This window comes from Manis javanica, chromosome 4 (assembly GCF_040802235.1).
Source record: "Manis javanica isolate MJ-LG chromosome 4, MJ_LKY, whole genome shotgun sequence".
NCBI lineage: Eukaryota > Metazoa > Chordata > Mammalia > Pholidota > Manidae > Manis > Manis javanica.
In genome coordinates this window covers 179,892,203-179,914,583 of record NC_133159.1, presented here as the reverse complement: position 1 = coordinate 179,914,583, position 22,381 = coordinate 179,892,203, and the positions used below count along the sequence as shown (strand labels likewise).

Here is a 22,381-nt window from a genome sequence, read left to right as displayed (position 1 = left end):
GCATGGCAGGGGAGGCACCTGCACATCAGAGCCCCTCAAACCGGCCCTGAAATGGACTCTAGCACACAGCAGAGGGAAGCTCCACATGTGACCTCTCACCACAGCTTCCAGAGGGGCTGTGTGGAAAGGACGCTCCAACACCCAAGGCCTCACTAATAGGCTTTAAATTCCTGGAAGGTGATTTCATTTACTTGCCTCATGATAAAGTGCTGAATCTTCCCAGGGTTTGTAAATGTCCCTACAGAGCCAGATGACCCACAGCTGTGGTTCCCAGAAAACCTACTGGTGACAGACCATTCATTGCCAAGAAAACTTTAGTCAGCGGGTGCAAGGTACCAGCTCCCTGGACCCTGGGAAGACAGGCACTGGTCTCGGGCCTCACAGCTGCTTTCCCGCTGGCTCTGAGGAGGTGGTGAACATCTTTAGGTCACAGCATCAGCTTATTGAGTTTCCCTGGCTTCCAGACCATGAACAGCAGCATGCAAATGACAGCCTAGACACATAAATAAGGGATTGCTGCCTCAGTTTCCCAAACTGTAGACCATACTCCTGCTGTGCTCAGGCAACTTCCAGAGAGAAGACCCTTCAGTCCAACAGAAAACCCCAAGACAATGGGAAAGTTGCACAACAATCTAACCATCTGGAGCCCCAAAGGGAGCCCAAGTCTAATATTCATTAATTAAATATAGTCAGCTGGAGGCAGAAAACCCCACAGCAGCCTAAGGTCAGCCTCCTGCCTGCCTCAGAGCACTTACCACTCAGACCTCATGAAAAAGAGCCAGGTGTGACTTGCCCCCCCAGGCCCTACAGTCAGTCCCCCTTGCTTTCATATGGGCCAAGAGACTCAAAGCAGCTCCCAAAAAGGAAGGTGAAGCCCCTCCTTGACACATGGCAACCCGGGAGGGAGCAGCCGCCGAGCTGGGCCTCAGGCAGGTCTGCGCGTGAGCACCTATCATGTACCGTGGGGGGCATGAATGAGGGGCCGGCACAGCCCCTGCCTCCCACAGGCCTGGTGGCCTCCCAAGCTTACTGCCTGAAATCATCTAAGACACACACAAAAGAAAAATGTCAAAATCAATTAAATAAAGGTCAAAATCTACAGCTCATGTGCTTCCCCTGATCACGAAGGGAAGCAGGCGATGACTGAGCTCCTGGGGAGTCCACAACACCCTACCTTCAATGGACTTTAAAAACGGCAGGATTCGGGCAGGGAACACAGGGCAGTGGGGAGGGGGTCCCCCCAGCAAGGAGAGGTGCGAACCAATATAAGAGGCAGGAAATGGCAAAAACTACCATCACCAGAATAGCCCAGGGGGTCTCAACAGCCAGTCCAGAGAACACACTGGCCAAGAGCCCACACAGGCATTCGGGTCCACGGCCACCTCCACCCAGGCCGCCCTGGGCAGCGCTCCCTGGGAATGTCCCGCCAGGGCCTCAGGCCAAGATTTGTTGAGGGCTTTTTCACGTTGGCTTTCTGTTTAATCTGTGTACTGACAGGTTTATTTTTGTTAGAGAGAAGAAGGCGCCGAGAGCCAATTAGGTTTCAGGAATTCATGGTGGAGGAGACCCAAGCCTCGAGCAGCACTTTGAGCGGCACTTTTACGTACCAAAGAGGAAGGTGCTTTGAAAAGGAGTGAAGAATTTTATGATGGTCCCCCTGTGACAGCACAGGCCCGGAGACCACGGGGGACTCCTGATCTGACGGAAGCGCCTCAGCCAGCCCCTGTGAGCGCACACTGCTGGCTTCTCTGGAGCTCCTCGGAGGCGCTGTTTTCTCTTCCGCCTCAGCCAGAACCCCTCGGGCACTGGCTCCGGCTTTCTGCAAGGGAGCTGCTGGGAACCTTCTAAGACCAGGCTGCTGCCCAGCGAGCAGCAGTCCTGACTGCAGCCCGTCTCCAGGGTAGACCACCTGCACACGCCATGCCCCTCCCTCCAGGGAGGTTTCCTAAAAGGCCGCCCGTCCCAAGCCAGAAACCAAGCCCGAGATCTGAGGCAGCAGGGAGCTGCGGTCACTTTACCAAACAAGCAGAGCCGTGTCACGCTGCCCATTATGAGCATTGATCCAGGGCACAGTCTCTGAAGCCTCTCCTTCCAGGTACCACCTAGCTCCCATTTCTAGTCACATGGAGGACAAAGTGGTGGGGCGGGACCAGACAGTGAGGTTCTGCCAGCATGGCCCTTCTGAAGACCCCCTCTGGTACTCTGGACCATCAGCAGTTTGGAGAACAAGGCCAGGGCAGGAACAAAGGGGTGCCCGGAATCCAAGCTCAGGCAGGTTGAACGACTTCACGTGCAGCCCTCAGCCAGGTCAGGGATGAGAGCACACCCACCGTGGAGCCATCCTCAGCCTACAGTTCTCAAGGTGAGATGGGCCTGGCATCCTCTCCAAAGGGCAGTTTCTGGCCACCCACAGGACACTTGGCTCTGGGTAAAGGTTCAGCCATGTGACAGCTTCCCGTGTGCAGGCAAACCCCTTGAACTGGGGAGTGGGCTGGGCCTAAGCACTGAGGACCCTGACTGTGGCCCCATTCTTCCACCCACGGAGGAGCTCAGGGGAGAGGGATGGGCCAGCACAGAGAGCCTCAGGAAGAGCGCAGGGACACCTCTAAGAGGAATCCACATGGGAATTGCCTTGACTAGGGGTGCTCCTGTCACTGAGCCCCTGCACTGCAGGCCACCACTAAGCGAAGGCAGTGAGTGGATGCCTACCTGGCCCACGGGGCAGTCCTAGCCAGGTCAGTGCACCCACACCCCTCCTGGGAGGCAAGGGAAGGCAGTGGGCCTTGAGTTCAGAATAACCCACCAAACTGAAACCTGGAGAGCGGAGGAGCTGCTGAGGGGCTCTGAGCACACTGAGAGACAAAGGGTACCCAGAGAACATGGGGAGACAGGAGTTTTCCAGTTCACCAGACATTGTGAAGCTGCATGTAATCCATGGAAAAATACCGCCACACCTTGCATTTTTCCTTTGTCTGGATGTGCAACAATGTGCCTAGAGGTCCAACCAAACCCCCACATGGTCAGGGGAGAGATGCCAATAAAAAAAGGTAAACACTCATGAATTACACCCATGTCCACACTTCACCTCCCCATGTCCCTTCTGCAGCCTACTCCCCTGGGGACACAAGAGGGCCAACTTCTTAGGGTCTTTCAAAATAGGGTATGTGGGTTTCTGAACAAAGAGTACAGTGATGCCAGAAGACTGTTCAGACACTTGCCACAAGTCCTCGATGGGCAGTACAGAGCTGCTGTGCCCAGTACCATGCACAGGGCAGTAATAACATGCCCCTCATTGTGGGCTCAGAGTCGTGCTCTGAAGGCCCATGGGCTCTTCTGGAACTCTTAAGATAAGATTTGTGGTACAAACTCTGTGGCTTGGACCCCACTCAGATCTGTACAAAACGACAAAAAAAGTTTGTAGATGAAACTGAGCTCACTTGATTGCAATATTTTCAGAAACTACTTTTGAAGAAAAATTCACACACACACCCCACAGTCATGCACATTTAAACATAAAAAAGTGAACTGATCAGAAAAGGCAAGTCATAGCACCTCCTGAGAAAAGCTCGAGAAAAGGCGCCATACATACTTCCTGCAAGCCAACAGCAGGCAGCCTTCCTGACCAAGGCGAGACCCAGCTCCGGGTAAGGGAAATGAGTATGAATTCCCGTAGGTTACAAAAGCCCAACGGCCCACTGAACTCCCCCAGGAGGTCCAGCACGAGAGGCCAGAGCTGCCGGCATTTGGCTACACACTGATCAGATGACTCCCCTCTGGGCTTGCCCAAAAGGAAATGGATTACACAGAGGGGCCAGAACTTTAAAATACTTAAAACCCACAATACACCTCGGGTAGCCAAATGCACCAGGAATATCAAAGTGCCTGACGGGAACCAATCACATGTTCTACTAATCCAAAGACTTAGACCAGCCTGACTTCCCAGCAGCCTTGAAAAGGACTCGTTTACATTAACCAGAGCATATGTTTACAAGCGGATTATCTATCAGAACACTTAAATCCCAGGCTAGTTCCTATCTATCTAGGAGCACACTACTGACTGACCGGGCCTGATTCGGCGCCAGCTGCAGCGTACCCAGAGGATACTTATGTCAATATTAACTTCATAAAGCTACAGTTTAAAAGTCAGCCATGCACCTATCTTATTTTAATTCCCTGCAAGATCAAATTTGAATTATCTGGGAAAATTATGCTTCGATTCTAAATATTTCCCTCCCACCCTTCTACTGCCGTAAAGAAACCAACAGATGGCTCTACTAAACTCTAGTGAGTTCAGAGAATTGGATCCCAGCGTCAGGAAGTTCAAAGAAAAAGTACTTTCTGGAAACTACTAACAAGTTGAACAGAGTATGCTGTCCTGCCATTACAACATAAGAAAACGCAATTGAAAGAACAGTCTGCTGACTATCAGTTTCCCTCTTAGAACTCAGGGAAGTTAGGACACCCCTCACCACCCCCACTCCAACACAGACACGCTCCTAGAATAGAAAAAACAGGACTTGAGTTTCAAAAATAAAGACTTTTCTGCACATATAGCTCAAACTGAAAATAGTTGTTTTATTTTTTTAAAAGGAGACCACAGAAAAAATATTTCCTTGTATGGCAGGCCAGCTCAAGAGCAGGAACTATCGCCCCCTTGACACATTTCCCACTAGGTACAAACAACAAGTCAATTCTGTATTGTCTGATGACTCCAAAAAAACTACCTGAAGTTTCTATCTCCTTCTCCTGAGCTCCAGATCTGCCAGTCAACTAAGTACACTTGGAGGAACCTGGATGCTAATTAACATGCCCCAAACTCACCTTACCATGCCCTAAACCTGATTTACTCTGTTTTAATGAACTGTGCCACCATCCATGCAGTCATCCAAGTCAGAAACCTGACCACCTCCTTAGCACTCCCCTACACACCAGATTCCAATCCAACCCTCTGGTCTTCCCACTGTCCCTGACTTCATGTAAGCCCTGCCATCTCAGGCCTAGACAGTGATCAAAGGACACTGTATAGGGAATCTCACAGCCTGACTCCCTGGATCTCAACCCAAAGGACTGGCCGCCTCCCAGCTCCTCCTTCTCCCTGCCTTCCCAACTCAGTGCCACTGGTCAAGTCCTGGTAATGTTGTGAAGACCTGTGGGCCCTTAGAACTGCCTTGCCCCGCTGCAGCTGCTACTGTACGATCATCAACCCACACCACTCACTATCTTTCCTTAAACACTCTTCCAAAACACAGCTCCCAGATCACCACTGTCAGGAATCTTCTGTGAACGCCTAGAGTGCCCCTTAGATGCTGCCATAACCCTCTACCTTACATTACTAAGGTTGTCTGTTTATGTATCTGAGCATCTCGATGGTGGGTCTATGTCTTTGTCTGCTTCCTCAGTACCTAGTGCAGCACAGCAGTGCTCGGTACACACGAGGAGTACACCAACGGATCCAGCAGCCCATGACGATGAGCCAGATGCCTGCTTAGGAGAAAAACAGCCATATTTCTAGATCACTAGTTACAAGTAATTTTCAGTAGAATTCTGTCACTATGGCTCTCTCTCTCTAAAAGGAAACCACCACATGAAAGAACCGTCCCCCTCGCTGGCAATGCGCATGCAGCAGGCACTCCAACAGTTGAGTCAGACTGGCAAGCTAAAACCTAAAATAAATTAAGTTCATGACTACACAGAACGATTATCAATGAATCAATGATCAGAGTTACAAGAAACCACATCATTCAGGGAATGAGGAATTGGGAGGTGCAACTGAACAATGGAGAAGAAATGAAAGTCAGCAACCAGTAGAGGGTGAGTGGCCAGACAACATGAGAAACCTCAAACACCAAGGCCACAAAGAACTAGAAAAAAAAAAAATCTGCAAACAGAGTAAGGCAAAGAAAGGGTCAGAAAACTAATTATTGTGACAATACGGGTCAAAGCATTTGTCTAAAGTCCTAACATAGGCTTATATTTCCAAGGATTATAAAACACAAATTTCTAACATTTGTGTTCCACTGTTCATGATTTAACTGGGTTTCTGGTTTACTGGTGACCCAGAGAAAAGACTCAGCTTAATCAAAAAGAAATATGGAATCACACCTACTCCCTCCCCTGATACTAAGTCCTTCCCAAAAGGACTCTGAGAGCACCCCCACTGCCACACAGTCCCTCTACCAGCAAAACAGCACTCAAGAGGAATGTCTTTTTTTTTTAAGTATTTACACAATTCCAATGTTAAACAGTGATTAATAATGAAGTGTTTCTCGTATAGTTTAAACATATACAGGGAAATGACAAAATCGCCTAAACAGCTCATCTACCAGGAAAGAACATTTCTTGAAACTTTAAACCAAATCTCTCAGTGGCTTGATGTCTGGACATGGAAAGTCACCTGAATTCACTACCCACTAGAATGAACAGGACTTGTTAAACACCAACTATGGAAAACAGAAAGGCCACCCCTTCTACGCTAACACTCCCACTGAGTTCATGACGTGAAACGTAGAGCCATTCTGATCAGCAGGTTTCCAAGAGTTCCGTCCTGCCCTGATTCTATCGCCTAAAAGTTCCCCTAAATCAAACTCGAATTTTTGCTGAAAATCACCCACCGTAACCCAGTATGAAGCAAGTTCCTTGCTATACCTAGAAACAGCACACATGACTGGACCACAGATACCAAACAACACAGATAAAAAAAAAAAACCCAAGTCAACGCAAACTCTACTAAAGGGTGCACTTCTAAGGTTTTTTTTTTATTAAGGATCAAGTGTAAGGCACCAGACTCTCTGATAAGAAAACTATCTGCCCACAAGAGGTTTTTGTTGTTGTTGTCAAGTGTCAGCAATAGCAGTAGGCCTCTTAGGTCAGCATTCTTGGCAAATGTTCACTTTGAAAGACCACTGCCTGAACAGATTGCTTCAAAGCCTGCTTCACCGTTTACATAACGCACTTCAGTACTTTTCCAGAACACAGGCCCTTTGGAAAGTGTGAAAGGGGTTTCGAGTGGTTCCTCTTCCCTCGCCTGCGTGCTACTGACTCAAGATTGCTTCACAGCCCTCGCGGGCAGGATGTGAGAAAGGCCGCGCGCACAGAATCCCAGCAGGGCTGATTCACTCCGGCCAAGTCACCGTGCGGCCGGGATTACTTAGGGAAAAGATCCCTCCGAAGCCGGACGGTCTCTCGCGACAAGCCTCTCCAACACTCACATCCCCGATCCGACCCAGCACGCGAACGCGGCCCCGCTCCCCGCGCGCACCTACAGCCCCTCCGCTCAGGCCGCAGCGGGCAGAGGCCGGGCTCGCCTCCCGGCTCCGCGGAGGGAAGGCCGGCTGACGGGCCGCGCCCCGCCCCGGCTGCCCAGCCGGCCGTCGGGCGCGGGAAGCCCCTCCCCGGGGCAGGCCGGGGCGAGGCGGGGACGGGGAGCCGGCCGGGCGGCGGCGCGGGCGCAGGGACGCTGAGAGCTCGCCGCGACGCTAGGGCACAGGCCGGGCACGCTCGCAGCCCCGCCGCGCCCCTCACCTCCTGCGCCGGCGGTCCCGGTTCCTGCCCAGGCGGTCGGACAGGCGCTCCAAGAGCGCGGCCAGCCCGGGGCGGCCAGGCAGGAGGCCCAGCAGCCTCCTCCAGAACACCGGCCCCGCCGCCGCCGCCGCCGCCGCCGCCGCCGCCATGGAGACTCACCGCTTCCGCTTCCGCTTCCGGCGCGACACAACTTTATTGACAGCGGCGCGCGCGGACACGGGGCGCACGGACGCGGGGTGCGCGCAGGTGCAGCCGCGGCGCCGGCCCTGAGTCCTCGAGCGAGCTTTGCGCTCCGGGCCCCGCCGTGGAGTTCAGGATGCACCGGCGGGGTTGCGCCCGCTGCGCCGAGCTGTGTGTCACCTGCGCTCGGGAAATCCCCAGCAGCCCGGGGCGGGTCGTTTTCCTCCGTGTCAACCCTGCGCGCCGCCCGAGCTCCACGGCCCAGGGCAGCTCAGCCAAGCTTTGGGCCCCAACCGAGACCCTCCGTCCTGATGCGCCCGGACGGCCCCTGCAGATGTGCGGTTCTAGCCCCAAGGAAGCTGAAGGAGCTCAAGCCTGTGGTCAAGAACCCTTCCTGTAGCTCATTTTAAACAGGAAAACGTGCAGCCTTCTGAAAGGGCAGGAGAGAAGATTCTCATCTGTAACATGTGGTTCCTTGATGGGCCCACATGGGCTGAGACTTAGAAAGTGGAAAAGCTGTAGGAGATAATCACATCCTGCTTATACCAGGGGGGTGTTGTGAGGTTCACAGGATATGGACACACCGGATAAAAAACATTCTGAATTCCGCTACCAAATTATACCAAGGAAATCAATTACACATTCCTTGCAAGAATGTACATCTCAGCATTGTTCATGGTATTAAAAATGTGGATGCAATCAACAGTTGGGAGAGTTGGTTAAATAACCCAAGGTACATCACTATGTTGGAAGACCATGCATCCATAAAAAATTGTTCTAGAAGAATGTTTCATGACATTAAGTGTAAAATGCAAATTTCCAAGGAGTTCATCCCCTTGGAAAAATTAAAAATTGGAAAGACGGAGTGTGCATTTCTACACAAGGACTGAAAGTAAATACACTGAAATGTTAACATTGGTTATTTGCCACTATTCAAGAACTTCTAAATTGTTTACAATCAACGAGTATTTCAGATTGATTTTAATTTTTCCTTTAAGTTTGGGCAGTTTTACAAAACATGGTGGCATTTGATTCAACTCTTCCAAGTTAGAAGTGGTGAATCACAAAATTTCCTAACTTCCAGTAACTAGAATGAGACCATCCACTGCATGGTTCCACTTTTGCACAGCGCCTGGCTCGGGATAGTTGTAGAGTCAAGCTGCTGAATGGCTATACCACAGTGCTCAGTGGTGAGTCCATGTGGACCACGGGAGCATGCAAACCATCCTGAAAATTGCTGGCAGCTTCTTTTTGCATGTGGTGGTTGCTGACTGAGGTATTCAGTGAGACGAACAGCCAAAGTACACTCCCACTGGGAATTTCCAGTCTTAAATTAATGATAGCAACGCACAGGGGTATTGATAACATGGTAACTCAAACTAGTATTTACAAAAAGTACAGACAGCAGACAATGACCCACTCTCTTCTGAAGCCACACATCGAGAGCCTGTGGCCTTCATGGCTAGTTTGACACAGAGCTACAACCAGAATGAGGCAACCATGACTTTGCCCTAGGACATGCACATTTAGAGGTTGCAAAAATTTTAAATAATGGTTTTCAGAGGTTGGGCAATTTTTAAAATGGTTAAATTTACATGATGACAGCACAAACACTCCGCCAGGAGGGCTCATCCTGGCCAGTTAGAACAAGTAAGAAGAGATAAGGCACTCTCAGATGACACAGCTGGGCCGGAGTGCCAGGGGGGCTGGCAGGCTGGGGCCGATGCCATTACTGCTGCTGGGAGTTCTGGGTTCACACCTTGATGGCCCTGGACCAGGAGGCATCTGTCCTCTGAGGTGTCCTGGCAGCTCGGGAGCCCATCTGCTGAGTACCCCTTACCCACTGCCCTCTGGTTAGTCCCACTTTCACCTTCCCAACAGGAGGTGCCAAGGCTAGAATGACAGGAGCCGTGGGACTGATGACAGGTACCATGTCTTCTCAAACGGAAAAGGAAACCCATTCACTGGAAGGAGAGTTGACGTCAGGGAGTGGTGGGTTGCTGCCCCTGATAGCGGGGCTGCACTCCCAGGCAGGAAACACCAGGAAATCCTGAGCCAAGGACCTGTGCCTCACAGTCTGTGATTCACTCCCTGAACTGAAAATCACGCCATTGCGAGAAGGCGCCACCTCCCTGAGCTTGCTTTGTGCACAAGGGTCTCTCTCAAACATAGGGCTGTGAGTAAATTCAAGAGAAGCTTTCCTATGTCGGCTTGGCATAGGGGCTGATAGCTGTCTCTGAGGATCACACTTTAGTTTTATAGGGAACGTAGCCTAGGCACCAGGATGAAGCCACCCTTGGGGCCACCGCCTGCTTTTCCCTTCTTTCGTCTACTTCGTCACTGCCCAGCCTCACCAGCCTGGCCTTTTCTCAACCCCTCAAACTCCTCACACACGTGGTGCTCTAGGATCTTTGCATTTGTTGTCCGTCTGCTTAGAAGCATATTCCCCTAACTCCTCATCCTTCTGAGCTCTGTCCCTCCCCTAGAAGCACCTTCCTGGCTCCATAGCAAGATTCCATTTACTTCCTATCACTTGCTGTGACCTGGTCTTATTAGTTGCCTGTCCCGCTCTTTACCATCCCCAGAAGGTGAGCCCCATAGAGCCTTGTGTGTTCTGAGCACCCTGAACAGGACCCAGCAACAGGAATGAGCTCCATCCGCACTGCATACGTGGCAGGAGGCAAACCCCGGAGCCTCGGGCTGCAGGAGGGAACCACCTGGTCTGGGCTGTTCCACTGAGGGTGGGGGTGACACTGGCTTGGCCTCCTGGGAGTTTACTGACCGACTGCCACAGACCAGTTTGCAAACCACACAGCTTAGGGGGCTGGCTTACCTGAGCCATGTGACCCTTCAGGCAGCCAGCCTTTCCCTGCCTCCGTGCTCCCCCAGGATTTATTCTCCTCACAACTGTTACTCCTACTTTTTCCAGGGCTTGATACACTTTCTCCAAAAACTAAGACCTGACCACAGCCCTCCCCGGCATAGGGCAGGCTTCCGTTCCCCCAGAGCAGGGTTTCCACAGATGTTTCCTGGAAGGACCCAAAGGGGGGGCCCTTTGCGGGTCAGATGGTCTGGGTGACCACTCCTCCAGTCTGGTGCAAAAGCAGCTACCACTAATACAATGAGTGCAGCTGTATGCCCAATAAAACTTTATTTACAAAAACAGTCCACCAGCCTGTGAACCATAGTTGGCCAACTTCTTTAGATGCTTTGGAAAACATCTTTTCCCATGGCTGCAGCCATGTACCAAGCGTGGGCCTGCCAGGCCTGAATGACTCTAAAACTGGGAAAGATGAGGGGCCTGGGGCCATTGGAACTGTGGGGAGGCCCAGAGGAGCTGAAGGTCATGAAAAACAAATTTGCCAAGCACTAAAGCTCAAAACAGCAACCTGGCCACTGGTAGGGGTGGGGAGCCGGTCAAGGTTCTTGCATTTATCATTTAAACTTTTCAATGTCAAAAATCTTGTCATCTGCAAAACAAAACACCTATTGCTCAATAGCTCCCTCACCACAAAGAAGCCCAGGATAATCTGTCATTTCATCAACAAGAACCCAGAGCCCAAATTTCTGGAAATGCCTCCTGGGCAGAGCATGCCGGTTTGTTTCTCTGTCACTGGTGAGATAAATGCGGCTCTCAGTTTCAGGGGAATCTCGGCCTCTTGTGGCATGGCAGGCAGCCAGCACCACCCCGTGATCCAGAAGTCCAACGCGTGGGGAAGCACAGTGGTCGGTGGCCAGTTATGTCCCAGGGAATCCGGGGTTCCCTGAGCCCCGCTTGGGTGGCCCAGGCGAGCTGCTGGCAACCCCACCCTGCATTGCTTTCCCCTGCTTCTCTGTGCCTAGCCCTACAGTGAATCAAAGCAAGCGGCCAAGTGTGCCCTGGGGCTGGCATCTGAGTCTTGCTCAGGACAAGTCTTGCTCAAGATGAGGCCAAATCAGACCAGGCCCAAGCAGGAGGGAGAGAAGGCTCTGGACTCCTGGCCCAGGCTTAATTTATTTCCAATGTCCTAGAATTTAGGAAAGAGACTCAAAATAAATCCCCCAAAGTCAATCGGCCTTCTTGCCCTAGCCTAGAGAGGAGGAGGCCAGGGACAGCTGCGGCCTCAGCACCTAGAGCTCCCAGCAGGGAGGGGAGAAAAGGGAGGGCAGGCTTCCTGGCAGGTGGGCCCAGCCAGAGAGACTGTGTCCCATCAGAAGGGCCAACAAAGACCTGCCAGGATGCAGGACAGGTCGTCCGGTTTTTCCAAAGAAAGCCCCGTGTGCAGATGCATGTGAAATTTCCAGATGTTTAAATGTCTCAAAATTTTTTTTTAGTTCTGTATAGGCCGACCAATACACGTATGGGTTACAAACTGCCTGCAACCCACCACTTCCCACGCATCTTTCTGTCTATAAAAAAAGTCCCAGGTACCATGCATGGGAAGACAGAGAAATAGTAGAAGAGCACAGTTTACCTGTTTGTACCTTTTGAACATTGCGCGCGGGACTGTGTTGCCTATTAAACACATTTTACGTTTACTAAGTTCTAGAACTCAGAGAATGTGCCTGGACCAGCTCGCCTGAGCTTAGAAGCTGGGGGTGGGGGTGGAGGGGGTGCTGAGGCCTTAAGTGGGGAGGAGGGCTAGAGGGAAGGTGGGAGGAAGGGAGGGAAGCAGCTGAAGATGTTGGCGGCAGAGCCCAGATCCCTAGAGCTGGGAGATTTGGGGAGGCCAAGTGACCTCTTCAGACCTAAGCTTTGCATCAGCCTGCACGTGCCATTTCCTTGGGGAATTCTCTCAGCTGTCCCCCTCAATAGTTCAGGTTCCCCATAATATGCTCACACAGCCCCCAGGATGTCTCCTTCGCAGTACTTAATACAGTCTAAATTAACTAACCACCAAATAGTTAGACATCAATTGTGTGAGGCTCTTGTCCTTCTGGAAAGATTCTAAGCTCCATGAGGGTCCAGACTGAGAAATGCTGGTCACAGTTCAACCTCCTATACACAGTAGGTACTCAATAATAACTCTCTTAAAGGCATGAATAAATGAATGATTTTTGTAAAATAATTCTTGCAAGAGCAGAAAGTAACTCTGGGTGGATCCACCTGCCCCAGAAATCTGGACTGCCATCATCATTTTGTTTACAATTATGAAATCCTGGGGAGGGGGCAATTCAGGTGCCCTGGGTTAAGAAACTCCACAGCATCAGCATGAGGCCAGGTGAGTGCAGAGTGGGGAGAGAGGAGTGGGAAGGGCCGCACAATGTCGCACCCAAGCACCTCCCCGCTGTCCCTGACGGAGACTCCTACCTCCCACTCCTGACCCACTTCCCTGCCATTGCGGTTTGGGGGGAACTTGGGAACCAGAGGGAGGGAATATCATTTCCCCTTTGAACTTGACCAAAAATCAGTGTGTGATAAAGTGCGTGCTTCACAAGGCAAAGAAGCCAGGGATCTCCCAAACCCTGTCACACCCGTGGGTGGGGAACTCAGGAGGCCCAGAGACCCACCCCTGCAGGGAGCCTGAGTGCAGGCCACGGGAGGTCACTTCAGGTGCTTTGTTGCACACCCAGGAGCCCCATGGGCCAGCGGCTCCTGGCTGCCCTGCTCCAGGGACCAGCCATCTGCTTCACTGCAGAGGGAGCTGGACAGCTTCACCCACCAAGTCCCGTATCAGCCCTCGGCTCCCCAAGGGCCTCTGGGGCCCAGGGCCCATCCCCTTACCCACCCCCACCCCCCGCCTGCTCTCCTTCTCCTGGGCACTGCCACTTTAGCTCCAGGCACTGGGCCAGACCTCATTTGCATTGCAGCCCAGATGGTTCACCGCAGCCGAGCTTCCCAGAACTGCCCGCTACCCTGGTGTCTGTTCCCCGGGCGCGGGTGCAGGCACAGCGGCCACTTCAGGGCAAAGGGAGACCATTCCCATCCCAGCCCGGACAGAGCAGGGTTTGTCGGTTTGGGGTCAGGGGAGACAACTGGCTGGAAGCTGAATCCCCTCCTCTACCCCCAAGTCCGGCTCAGGACTTGGAGCGGTGGCTCCTCTTGGAGCTGGTGGGAGGGAACTGCCCTCCTCGCCCAGTTGCTCCCCACAAGCTCTCCACTCTGCCCCGTCCTAGAGTCTCTCCCCAGGCCCACCCCAGACCCCCTCTGTGGGAGGAGGAATGGGCCCCCCAGGTAGGAGTCAGGGCAGTGGGCCAACCCAGCCCCAGAGGGGCCCAGGAATCTGAGAAGGCAGGGTGAGTGAGTGGGTGGGTGGGTTGGTGAAGTGTTTTCTTTCCCCTCCCTCGGCACTTTTTCTGGGAAATGCCAGAGGCCGGCTGGGCCTGGAATGTCAGGCTTGAAAGAACTCCTCCACTGCTCACAGACAGCAGAGCCACAAACCTTTTCATTAGCTCCTCGGCCCCTCCCGGCAGAAACAAAGGCCTGCAAACTGGAATGCTGCTTCCCGCCACAGGCCATTGTCCCGGCCTCCCTGGACCGCCCCTGGGGATTGTCTAAAGCAGGAAAGAGAGAAATCAGGGTCAACCTGGTGTGTGACCCCAGAATCTTTCCCCCTGCACTGGAAGGACCATCTCTGCGTTAGCCCTGCGGTCAAGGAGGCCGGCCCCCCACTATCCATCCTGATGGTAGGCAGCTTCAGCTGAGGGAGTCAGATGCATTAGGGCAGGCCTGCTCAAGGAAGCCCAGCTCTGGGAGAGCCAGCTGGGGCGGCAGGGGCAGGGCCCCCTGGCGTATTCTCCACAGTGGCTAAGGGGAAGGGGGCCAGGAGGGGAGGGGCCCCCTGCCTCCTGCCCTTCTCCTCCCACTAGCCACAGCAGACTAGAAGCTATGGAGGGAAGAAACCAGACGCCTTGCCCCTATGGCATCCCCAAGCCTAGCCAGCTAATTGTACGCAGTGAAGCCCGATCAGTGTGCAATCACTAATACGAGCCTACCAGGCAGTCAAACGCAGCTTGCTTCCTGGAGCTGTAGAAAGCCCACCAGTCTTGAAGACAGAGGGCGGCCTAGGGCCTAAGGGTTGAACAACTCTGTGGGCTGAGGCAGTTTCCTAACCCATCTAGCTGCAAACACAGTTTCTGAATAATGGCGACCTTAGCGCCTGCCCCCGAGTCTGGCTGGAGGACAAGGAGATCATCTGGGTTAGTATGGGCCCTTGTGTTCACTAAGCCATGCCACAGCTTCCAGCAACCACCCCCTGGGCACCGGGGTTCCCATCTGCAGGGTTTGGGGAAGAGTTCATCATCTGTCACACCCCGTGAGTAAGTACAGCCCCACAGGCAGCTGGAAGGAACTACGGTGTACTTCCCCACCATCATGAATTAGTATCTTTATTATCTTTATGACCAAGCACCTTTGCCTGGAAATAGGAGTCTGACTTCATAGAAATTCTGCAAAGGGAGAGATTAGGAAAAGGCAGGAGTCTCTAAATCCCTTAGCAAGGAAAACGGGTGCGGGACCGAGTGCCTGGGGATGCCCCTCCCTGAGAGCAGTCAGCAGGCAGGGAAGGTGAGCACAGACACAGACTCAGGGCTGCCCCGGTTCGGGCATCTCTCATGGGCACGTCTGAGTCCGCACTCCCTTTGTCCTCAGTCTAGCAGGCCTGATAATCTCCCCCAAGCCACACATGGGGCTTCCACACCCTCTATCCCATCTCTACATCCGTTCCTGAGCCCCTAACATACTCTGGAAGAAAGCAGTTGGTGGTATCCAAAAGTGATGGAAAACAGAAGTCAACATATTCCCTTATTTGAGGATTTATTGAGCACTTTCTTTATAGCAGGCTCTAGACTTTACAAAGAAAAAAATCAAACATAGTCCTCAAGGACAAACAGGTTTCCTCAAGGTTCTCGCTGGACAAGCAGGCAGAGCCTACTGGTCCATGTGGAAAGAGCTATCCTGAAGTTTAGACTGAGTCTCTGCCAAATCCTGAAAGAAAAGTAGAAATCAGTCAAGGTACGGAAGGTAGTTCCGCCCAGCAGGAAGCAAACATACAAAACCCAGGTCTAGGGAGTGTTTTGGAGACAGCTTGGGGCTCCAGGTACCTGGAACATGAGGTGTCAGGGGGGCAGTGTCAGCTGAGACCAAGCAGAGAGCCTTAGACACACATTCACTGAGAGGTCTGGGTCACCCCAAAGGCAGTGGGAGACTCCTGGAAGTATTAGGAAGTCGAAGAGAAACTTAGTGGCTGGCTGAACTGTTTGGAGGGAGACAAGCAGCTTTTTTGGAATGTGTCTTATATAGGAGATACATAGCTCTCCAAAAAATGGAGCAGTTCGTGGCCACATCCACCTCCTTGTAGCTCAAACTGCAGCACTGCCTTGTCTCCCCAAAGACTCCCTGGTGATTTAAAAATAATTGTAGCTAACATGCATTGAGCATTTAATATGTGCAAGGCACTATGCTCTAAGCATTTGCATGTATTAGTTCACTTAGTTCTCACATTAGATGAGGTAAGCACTATTATCAGCCCATTTTACAACTAAGGAAATTGAGGCACTGCTGGGGAAGTAAGTTGTCCAAAGTCATATGGCCACTAGGAGGAGAGCAGTTCAGTTTCCTGAGCCAGTCTGCAGGGAGCCCAGGCCCACCTTCCCACTGCATGCCTTGGCAGTCGGGGCAGCCCCTTTCTGTGCCCTAAGCATGCCTGCTGGTCCTTCCCCTCTGTGCTATTTAAGTCATCCCTGTACTCTTGGCTCCCTGCCAACCACGCAGCCTTTGCTGCTCTCCCTCTGAACAGCTCACGCGGGTTCCACTCTGTCAGCATTAGGAACTAGGTGTTTCAGAGGTATGGGTCTCTCCAACCAGAATGGGATTCCTGAAGCTCCGGGGCTGTTTCTTCCTCCTTATCTCCCTGATTCAACCCTCCCTCCCAACCCCCCCCAAAAAAAGAATTATCACAGTCTCCCAAGATCATGATCACAACCACCCTTTACTCATGGCACTCATCACTTGGGGGTCCCATGTCTCTTGCCTCAAGAGACCCAGCACAGCTGTCTTCCCAGGGTTTGTGGAATGGGGGATCAAACCTGATTCGTGTCAGAGCCTTAAGGTTTACAAAGCACTTTCTCATCTACTCATTTGAGGGCTACTCCTTGTGGGTCTCCCTTGTCCTCCACGGGGCTTAGCACAGAAATATATGGGCATGGCGCGGCCTCCTACTAATCGGTGGAGGACAGAGAAAATGAACTCCTGATTGTACAGAGGAGGAGAACCCTTTCATTAGGCCACAAGCATCTTGAGGGCAAAGACCAGCTCTTATTCATCTTTATATTTCAATGCCAACACAAGGCCTGGATCACAAAGCCCACTATTTATGAAATGTGTTGAATAAATCGACTTCCCCCTCTGCAGAAGTTACGAGACTTCCTCCTTACTACGTCTCTCCTAACAGAACCCAAAGGGAGCATTGGACTGAATCAGAGGACTTCCACTTCGAGAACCTTTGACACAATCTTTTCTTGTTTTTTTTAAATCTAGATCTGATGGGAAAAGGTTATTATTCCTATTATGAAGATGGCAAAACTGAACCCCTGAGAAGCTGGGTGTCCTGCCCAAATCTCACTGAGTGCCCCAACATCCGTGGAGGAGAAAGGTGCTGGCACAGATTTACCCCAGAAGCAAAGGAGCCGGGTGTCAGCAGTCGAGACTCCCGGGACACCCGTTGTCCTCGGCGTCCCCTGCCTCCTCTCCAACTCTTTATCTTCAGTTGTGTGGCATCTGGGTGGTGGGAGGGCCCTAAGCCCACAGCCCCTGTGTCCTGAGGGGTGACAATCTAAGTGCCACTCAAGCTGGTTCTCAGGTGTTTCCAGCACCCCACTGCCTGTTTGGGAACAGACTGTAAAACTTTGCATCTTTCATAAAGCTGGCCCATACCACCCACATCCATGACAGCACGACTAAGGGCAAATCCATCGTTCAGCTCCGCCAAGGCCTTTTCTCACCCCCAGGGAGGGATCAGACCCGCACACTCATTCGGAGCGGTGCTGGGCCATCTGGAAGTGAGCGGAACTGAAAACAGCTTTCTGGAAATCCTCCCCTCCTGGACTCTTATTCCCGAATCTAAGCCCAGCCTGTGATGTAGATTCTCCTCGGTCCCCCGAGAAGGTCCTCCGCCCCAGCTCCTGAGCGAGCATCCCCAACGCCCCCTTCGGGTCGCATTCCGGGCTCGGGGAGTAGCGCCAGACTCCCCAGCATCTAAGAGACCCCAGGGCGCCCTCTAGCGGACACCCTTGGACAGGGGGTGCGGCCATCGCTCGCTCTCCGGCCAGTCCCCGGGCATACGAGCACCTGGCCGGACCCACGCCTCACCACGCAGGTTTGCAGACCCGGATGTGTGAAAGCGGTTGTTTGTGTTTGGGGTTTTGGTGGTGGGAGGCGGCACCCGTGTCAGCGTGGGCAAAGAAGCTGGCTATGGGCCGATGGGTTGAGGCCGGTCAGCTGCTTCTCAGGCTTGTGTCCCTTCCACCCCTGGGACTCCCAGCTTCTCCTCGGGGACATACCCACAGGTGACTGCCGCCGCCCGCCTCCAGCTCCCAGGTCCGGACCCAGTTTCGCAACCGGCTTTGGGGTGTCCCCACTTCCCTTGCGGCAGGCCCGGGGTGGGGGCGAGGGGGTGTCCCCGTGAGGTCCGAGAACAGGGGAAGGGGAGCCGGGAGCCTCTCCCGCCCGGCCTCCAGGAACTGCCCGCGATCCCGGAGAGGCACCCCCGCCTCTGCCAGAAACCGGCCTTCTTAGAAGGGAGGGGGGGAAAGTGTGAATGAGAAGTTGGGGGCGGAGCGCGCGCGGGGGAGGGGCCGCTGCCAGGAACGCGCCGCCGGGGCTGGCGCCGCGCCCGCCGGCCGCCCTGGCCGCCTCGCGCCGCGCTTTGTCTCTGCGCGCGTCCCTGCCGGTCCTGGCCCGGCTCGCGGCCCGCCCTCCGCCGCCCGCGGCCCCTCCCTCGACCTCCGCGCGCAGCCTTTCATTGCTGCTAGTAGTGACTAAACATTACAAGAAGGCCGGCCGCGCAGTTCCAGGAATCGGGGGGCGGGGCGCGGCGGCCGGGTATATACCCGCGAGCACGGCCTCCGCGGCGGCTCCGACTTGGACTTCTCGCGCCGCCGCCGCCACCGCCGCGACTCCGACGCCGCCCGCCGCCCGCCCGGCCAGCTCCCGCCGCGGCCCCTCGCCTCGTCCCCGCCCGTCCGGCCCGGGGACGCTCAGGGGACAGGGTGGGCGCCCCGGCGAGGCCCGAGGGACGCGCGCGCGAGGCCCCTTTGTGGACTTCACGGCCGCCAACATCTGGGCGCAGCGCGGGCCGCCTCTGGTTGCCGCGCCGCCGCCTCGCCTCGGGGACCGTAGGAGGCGCAGCCCCAAGGCCGGAGACTTCGGTTTGGGACCAGGTAGGAAGGAGGGGCGCGGCGTGGAGGGGTGGGGGCTGGCCAGTCCCGGGAGCTCTTCCCGGTTTCCCCTCCCCTTCCAAGGCCATTCCCGGCAGGGAGGGGACGGGGTAGGGTGCGGAGCGGATGGCAGCCGGAGATCCCAGGTTCCCGGAATACCCAGGCTGGGGCCCTGGGGTTTCTCAAGTCCCCTCCCTACCCCCTTGCCTCGGATTTCCCTCTCCGTCCCCGCCGCCCGGGGCCACCGGACTGAGCGGCGCCCAGAGAGTCCCGGGGGCCTCTGCCGCTCCCCACCCAGGCCACGCTCCTGGAGACCCAACTTCCGCGCCCGAGTTTCCTACTCGGCACCCTCCCAGTGCGCGCTGGGGAAGGGGCTGGCGGGGGCTGGGCGGGTTCCGCCGGGCGCCTGGGTTGGAACTGGGGTCCAGGCGGGGGCCTCGGGCACTGGGGTTGCCCTGGCTGCTCGGCGGAGGCAGGGGAGCCGGGGCTGGCCGGGCGCGCTGGAGTGTTCCGGGCACTCACGCGGCACGCGCCTTCCTCCCCGCAGCCCCCCGGGATGCGATAGCTGCCGCTGTGCGGAGGCCGCCGAGCAGCTGCAGCCGCCGCCGCCGCCGCCGAGCAAATCCACGCTGGCTCCGTGCGCCATGGTCACCCACAGCAAGTTTCCCGCCGCCGGGATGAGCCGTCCTCTGGACACCAGCCTGCGCCTCAAGACCTTCAGCTCCAAGAGCGAGTACCAGCTGGTGGTGAACGCAGTGCGCAAGCTGCAGGAGAGCGGCTTCTACTGGAGCGCCGTGACCGGCGGCGAGGCGAACCTGCTGCTCAGCGCGGAGCCCGCCGGCACCTTTCTCATCCGCGACAGCTCAGACCAGCGCCACTTCTTCACGCTCAGCGTCAAGACCCAGTCGGGGACCAAGAATCTGCGCATCCAGTGCGAGGGGGGCAGCTTCTCGCTGCAGAGCGACCCCCGGAGCTCTCAGCCAGTGCCCCGCTTCGACTGCGTGCTCAAGCTGGTGCACCACTACATGCCGCCCCCTGGCGCGCCCTCCCTCCCCTCGCCACCGACTGAACCCTCCTCCGAGGAGCCGGAGCAGCCACCGGCCCAGCCGCTCCCGGGCAACCCCCCCAGGAGAGCCTATTACATCTACTCGGGAGGTGAGAAGATCCCGCTGGTGCTGAGCCGGCCCCTTTCCTCCAACGTGGCCACTCTTCAACACCTCTGTCGGAAGACCGTCAATGGCCACCTGGACTGCTATGAGAAAGTCACCCAACTGCCTGGGCCCATTCGGGAGTTCCTGGACCAGTATGATGCCCCGCTTTAAAGAGCCAGGGGCAGGGGCCAGGCGAGGGGCCTGGTCCCCTCTCCTCCACGGCACATGGCACAAGCACAAGAATCCAGCCCCGGGAGTCCCCCTGCTCTGGGTGAGCCAGGGGGTGGACAGGGGCCCCCCTTTGGCCCTCCCCCCTGCAGAAAGGGGCAGGCAGGACCTGGAATGCATTTGACGGACAGGGAGTGCCACCTGAGCACCCCTCCTCCCTGCGTCTCCAGAGGAGCCAGCGCTCAGTGGGACAACAGCCGCCACAGCAGTGGGTTTGTTCTCTTCGCTTTTTGATTCCCGCTGCATCTCCAAAGGGGACACTGCAAGAGTTTTGAACTAGTGAGAACTGTCTGGGGAATCTTCAAACTTTCCAACGGAACTTGTTTGCTCTTTGATTTTGGTTTAAAACGTAGCTTTAAACCTGAGCAGGTCTGGGGCCTGCGAAAGAGTGAATGAGAGAGGGCCCCTCAGGGGTTGCAGGCTGGCCCCAAGAAGTGCCACTCCCACTGCCCGGCCCAGGTGAGGGTGGCTGTATGCTCCTACCCTGGGGAGAAGGGCAGAGGGTGGCCTAAAGGGGACCATTCTTCTCCCCCTCCCCTTGGGACAGCCACGGGAAACTATCTAGATTCCATCTAGTGCCCTAGAGTCCAGGGCCCTTCCCCCGTTTTAAGGGGGAAGTGGCATTTGGAAGAGGAGTGGAATAGATGGGCTAGTCAATTATTCTTTCCCCACCCAAGCTATACCTTTCAGCACCCAGGGGGTGGGGGAAGGACGGAGGAAATGAGCCATCTTTGACCCCAGGCCCAGGACAGAGAAGATGGGGGCGTCTACTTTGTGCCTCCTGACTAGGTTTAGCTAGGAGATTCGCCTTAAATGCTCCCTGTCCCATGGATAGGGGCTGGCACACAAAAAGCCACACGCTCAGCCAATCTAGGCAGAGGCCAAGGGCTTCTCAGAGGGCACCCAGTTGGCCCCTCACCATGGGGAGGGGGAAAACCATGCCTTCCAGCTGAGCACTGGAAGAATGCTAGCCCAGTTGGTACTGGCCAGTCCCAGGTGTCTTGTGGTACCTGGGCTCTGGCCAGAACAGAGCCACCAGGTCCCACAGCCCCCCAGGCCCTGCACAGCTCTCCCTTCTCACCTGGGGGTGGGGGGCACAGGCGGGACCTCACAGAGAGGCCTGGCACCTGCCACCCCGGCTGCTCCCACTCTGCAATAGCACTGATCAGTGAAAATTTACAGGAATGTAGCAGTGATGGAATTACCTGTAACTGCTCTCTTTTGGGGAAAACTAAACAAACACAATGTTTTCTGTGTCAGGTATTTGGCCGGATGGGGCAGCTGTGTTGGGGTGGGGGTTTTTTTGTTGTTATTTTGGTTTTTTGTTTTTTAATAATGTTTACAATCTTCCTCAATCACTCTGTCTTTTATAAAGATTCCACCTCCAGTCTGCCCCCCTTCCCCCACCTAAGCCTTCCAGGCTGTTAGGAGATGCTTGAAGAACTCAACAAAATACCAATCCAAGTCAAACTTTGCACATATTTATATTTATATTCAAAAAAGAAACATTTCAGTAATTTATAATAAAGAGCACTATTTTTTAATGAAAAACATGACTCGAACCTTTCCCCGGGGCCTTGCTTTCTCTTTCACCCACACCCACACTGCACCTGAGGGCTGGAGGGAGGGCGCTGCAGAGGCTGGTGGCTCTGCCCCCTTGCTGCCCTAGTGCTCCTTAGCACTGTGGAATCACACTCAACTTCACGTCACTGACAAGCTAAGACAGCCACCTAGACTGTAGGAGAGGGGTAATTCCTGCTAGTCTGATTCAGATCTGACCAAAATATGCAAAGCAAGTTTGAAGGAAGGGCTTCAAAGGGCTTGCAGGCAGTAAGCTGTGCTGTGGTCAAAGCTTTCAGAAGCTCCTAGCTATTCGAGGTGCTCTGCCCCTTGCCAGGGAGGTGTTCCGAGAAAGCCAGACTACAGGGTCCTGGCGGTGACCTGTG

General features: G+C 54.6%; 2 protein-coding genes and 1 long non-coding RNA gene across 24 annotated transcripts in view; 1 reads left to right on the top strand and 2 right to left on the bottom strand.

Moving 5' to 3' along the window:
* The window catches only part of PGS1 (phosphatidylglycerophosphate synthase 1), a 37,780-nt gene extending 29,196 nt beyond the window's left edge, over positions 1–8,584 (bottom strand). For 14 of the 20 annotated variants that reach the window (XR_005055644.2, XR_012130924.1, XR_012130928.1 and 11 more), the window contains exon 1: positions 7,522–8,584. Coding sequence is in view for 8 of the 20 variants with exons in the window: in XM_036997447.2 (XP_036853342.2) it covers positions 7,522–7,670 (149 nt within the window). In the remaining 12 variants the exon portion in view is untranslated. The remainder of the gene's footprint in view (positions 1–7,521) is intronic. The other 6 variants (XR_012130927.1, XR_005055647.2, XM_036997456.2 and 3 more) reach the window with 3 other exon arrangements.
* Positions 8,585–15,419: 6,835 nt separating this feature from the next.
* LOC140849208 (uncharacterized) lies at positions 15,420–18,601 on the bottom strand. 3 transcript variants are annotated; one of them, XR_012130923.1, is made up of 4 exons: positions 18,181–18,601; positions 17,292–17,501; positions 15,724–15,830; positions 15,420–15,607 (listed from the first exon to the last, which is right to left on the bottom strand). It is a non-coding gene; the product is annotated as an uncharacterized lncRNA (long non-coding RNA). The 3 variants fall into 3 exon arrangements; XR_012130922.1 differs by lacking the exon at positions 15,724–15,830; XR_012130921.1 differs by lacking the exons at positions 15,724–15,830; positions 17,292–17,501.
* Positions 18,602–18,784: 183 nt separating this feature from the next.
* Positions 18,785–21,986, top strand: SOCS3 (suppressor of cytokine signaling 3). Its single transcript, XM_017677401.3, has 2 exons — positions 18,785–19,059; positions 19,604–21,986. Exon 2 carries the CDS (start codon positions 19,701–19,703, stop codon positions 20,376–20,378), a length of 678 nt encoding a protein of 225 aa, XP_017532890.1. The 5' UTR covers positions 18,785–19,059; positions 19,604–19,700; the 3' UTR covers positions 20,379–21,986.
* Positions 21,987–22,381: the final 395 nt, after the last annotated feature.

What these genes read in the sequence shown, in the direction of transcription:
- SOCS3 (XM_017677401.3), top strand. Translation starts at nt 19,701, where the DNA reads ATGGTCACCCACAGCAAGTTTCCCGCCGCCGGGATGAGCCGTCCTCTG.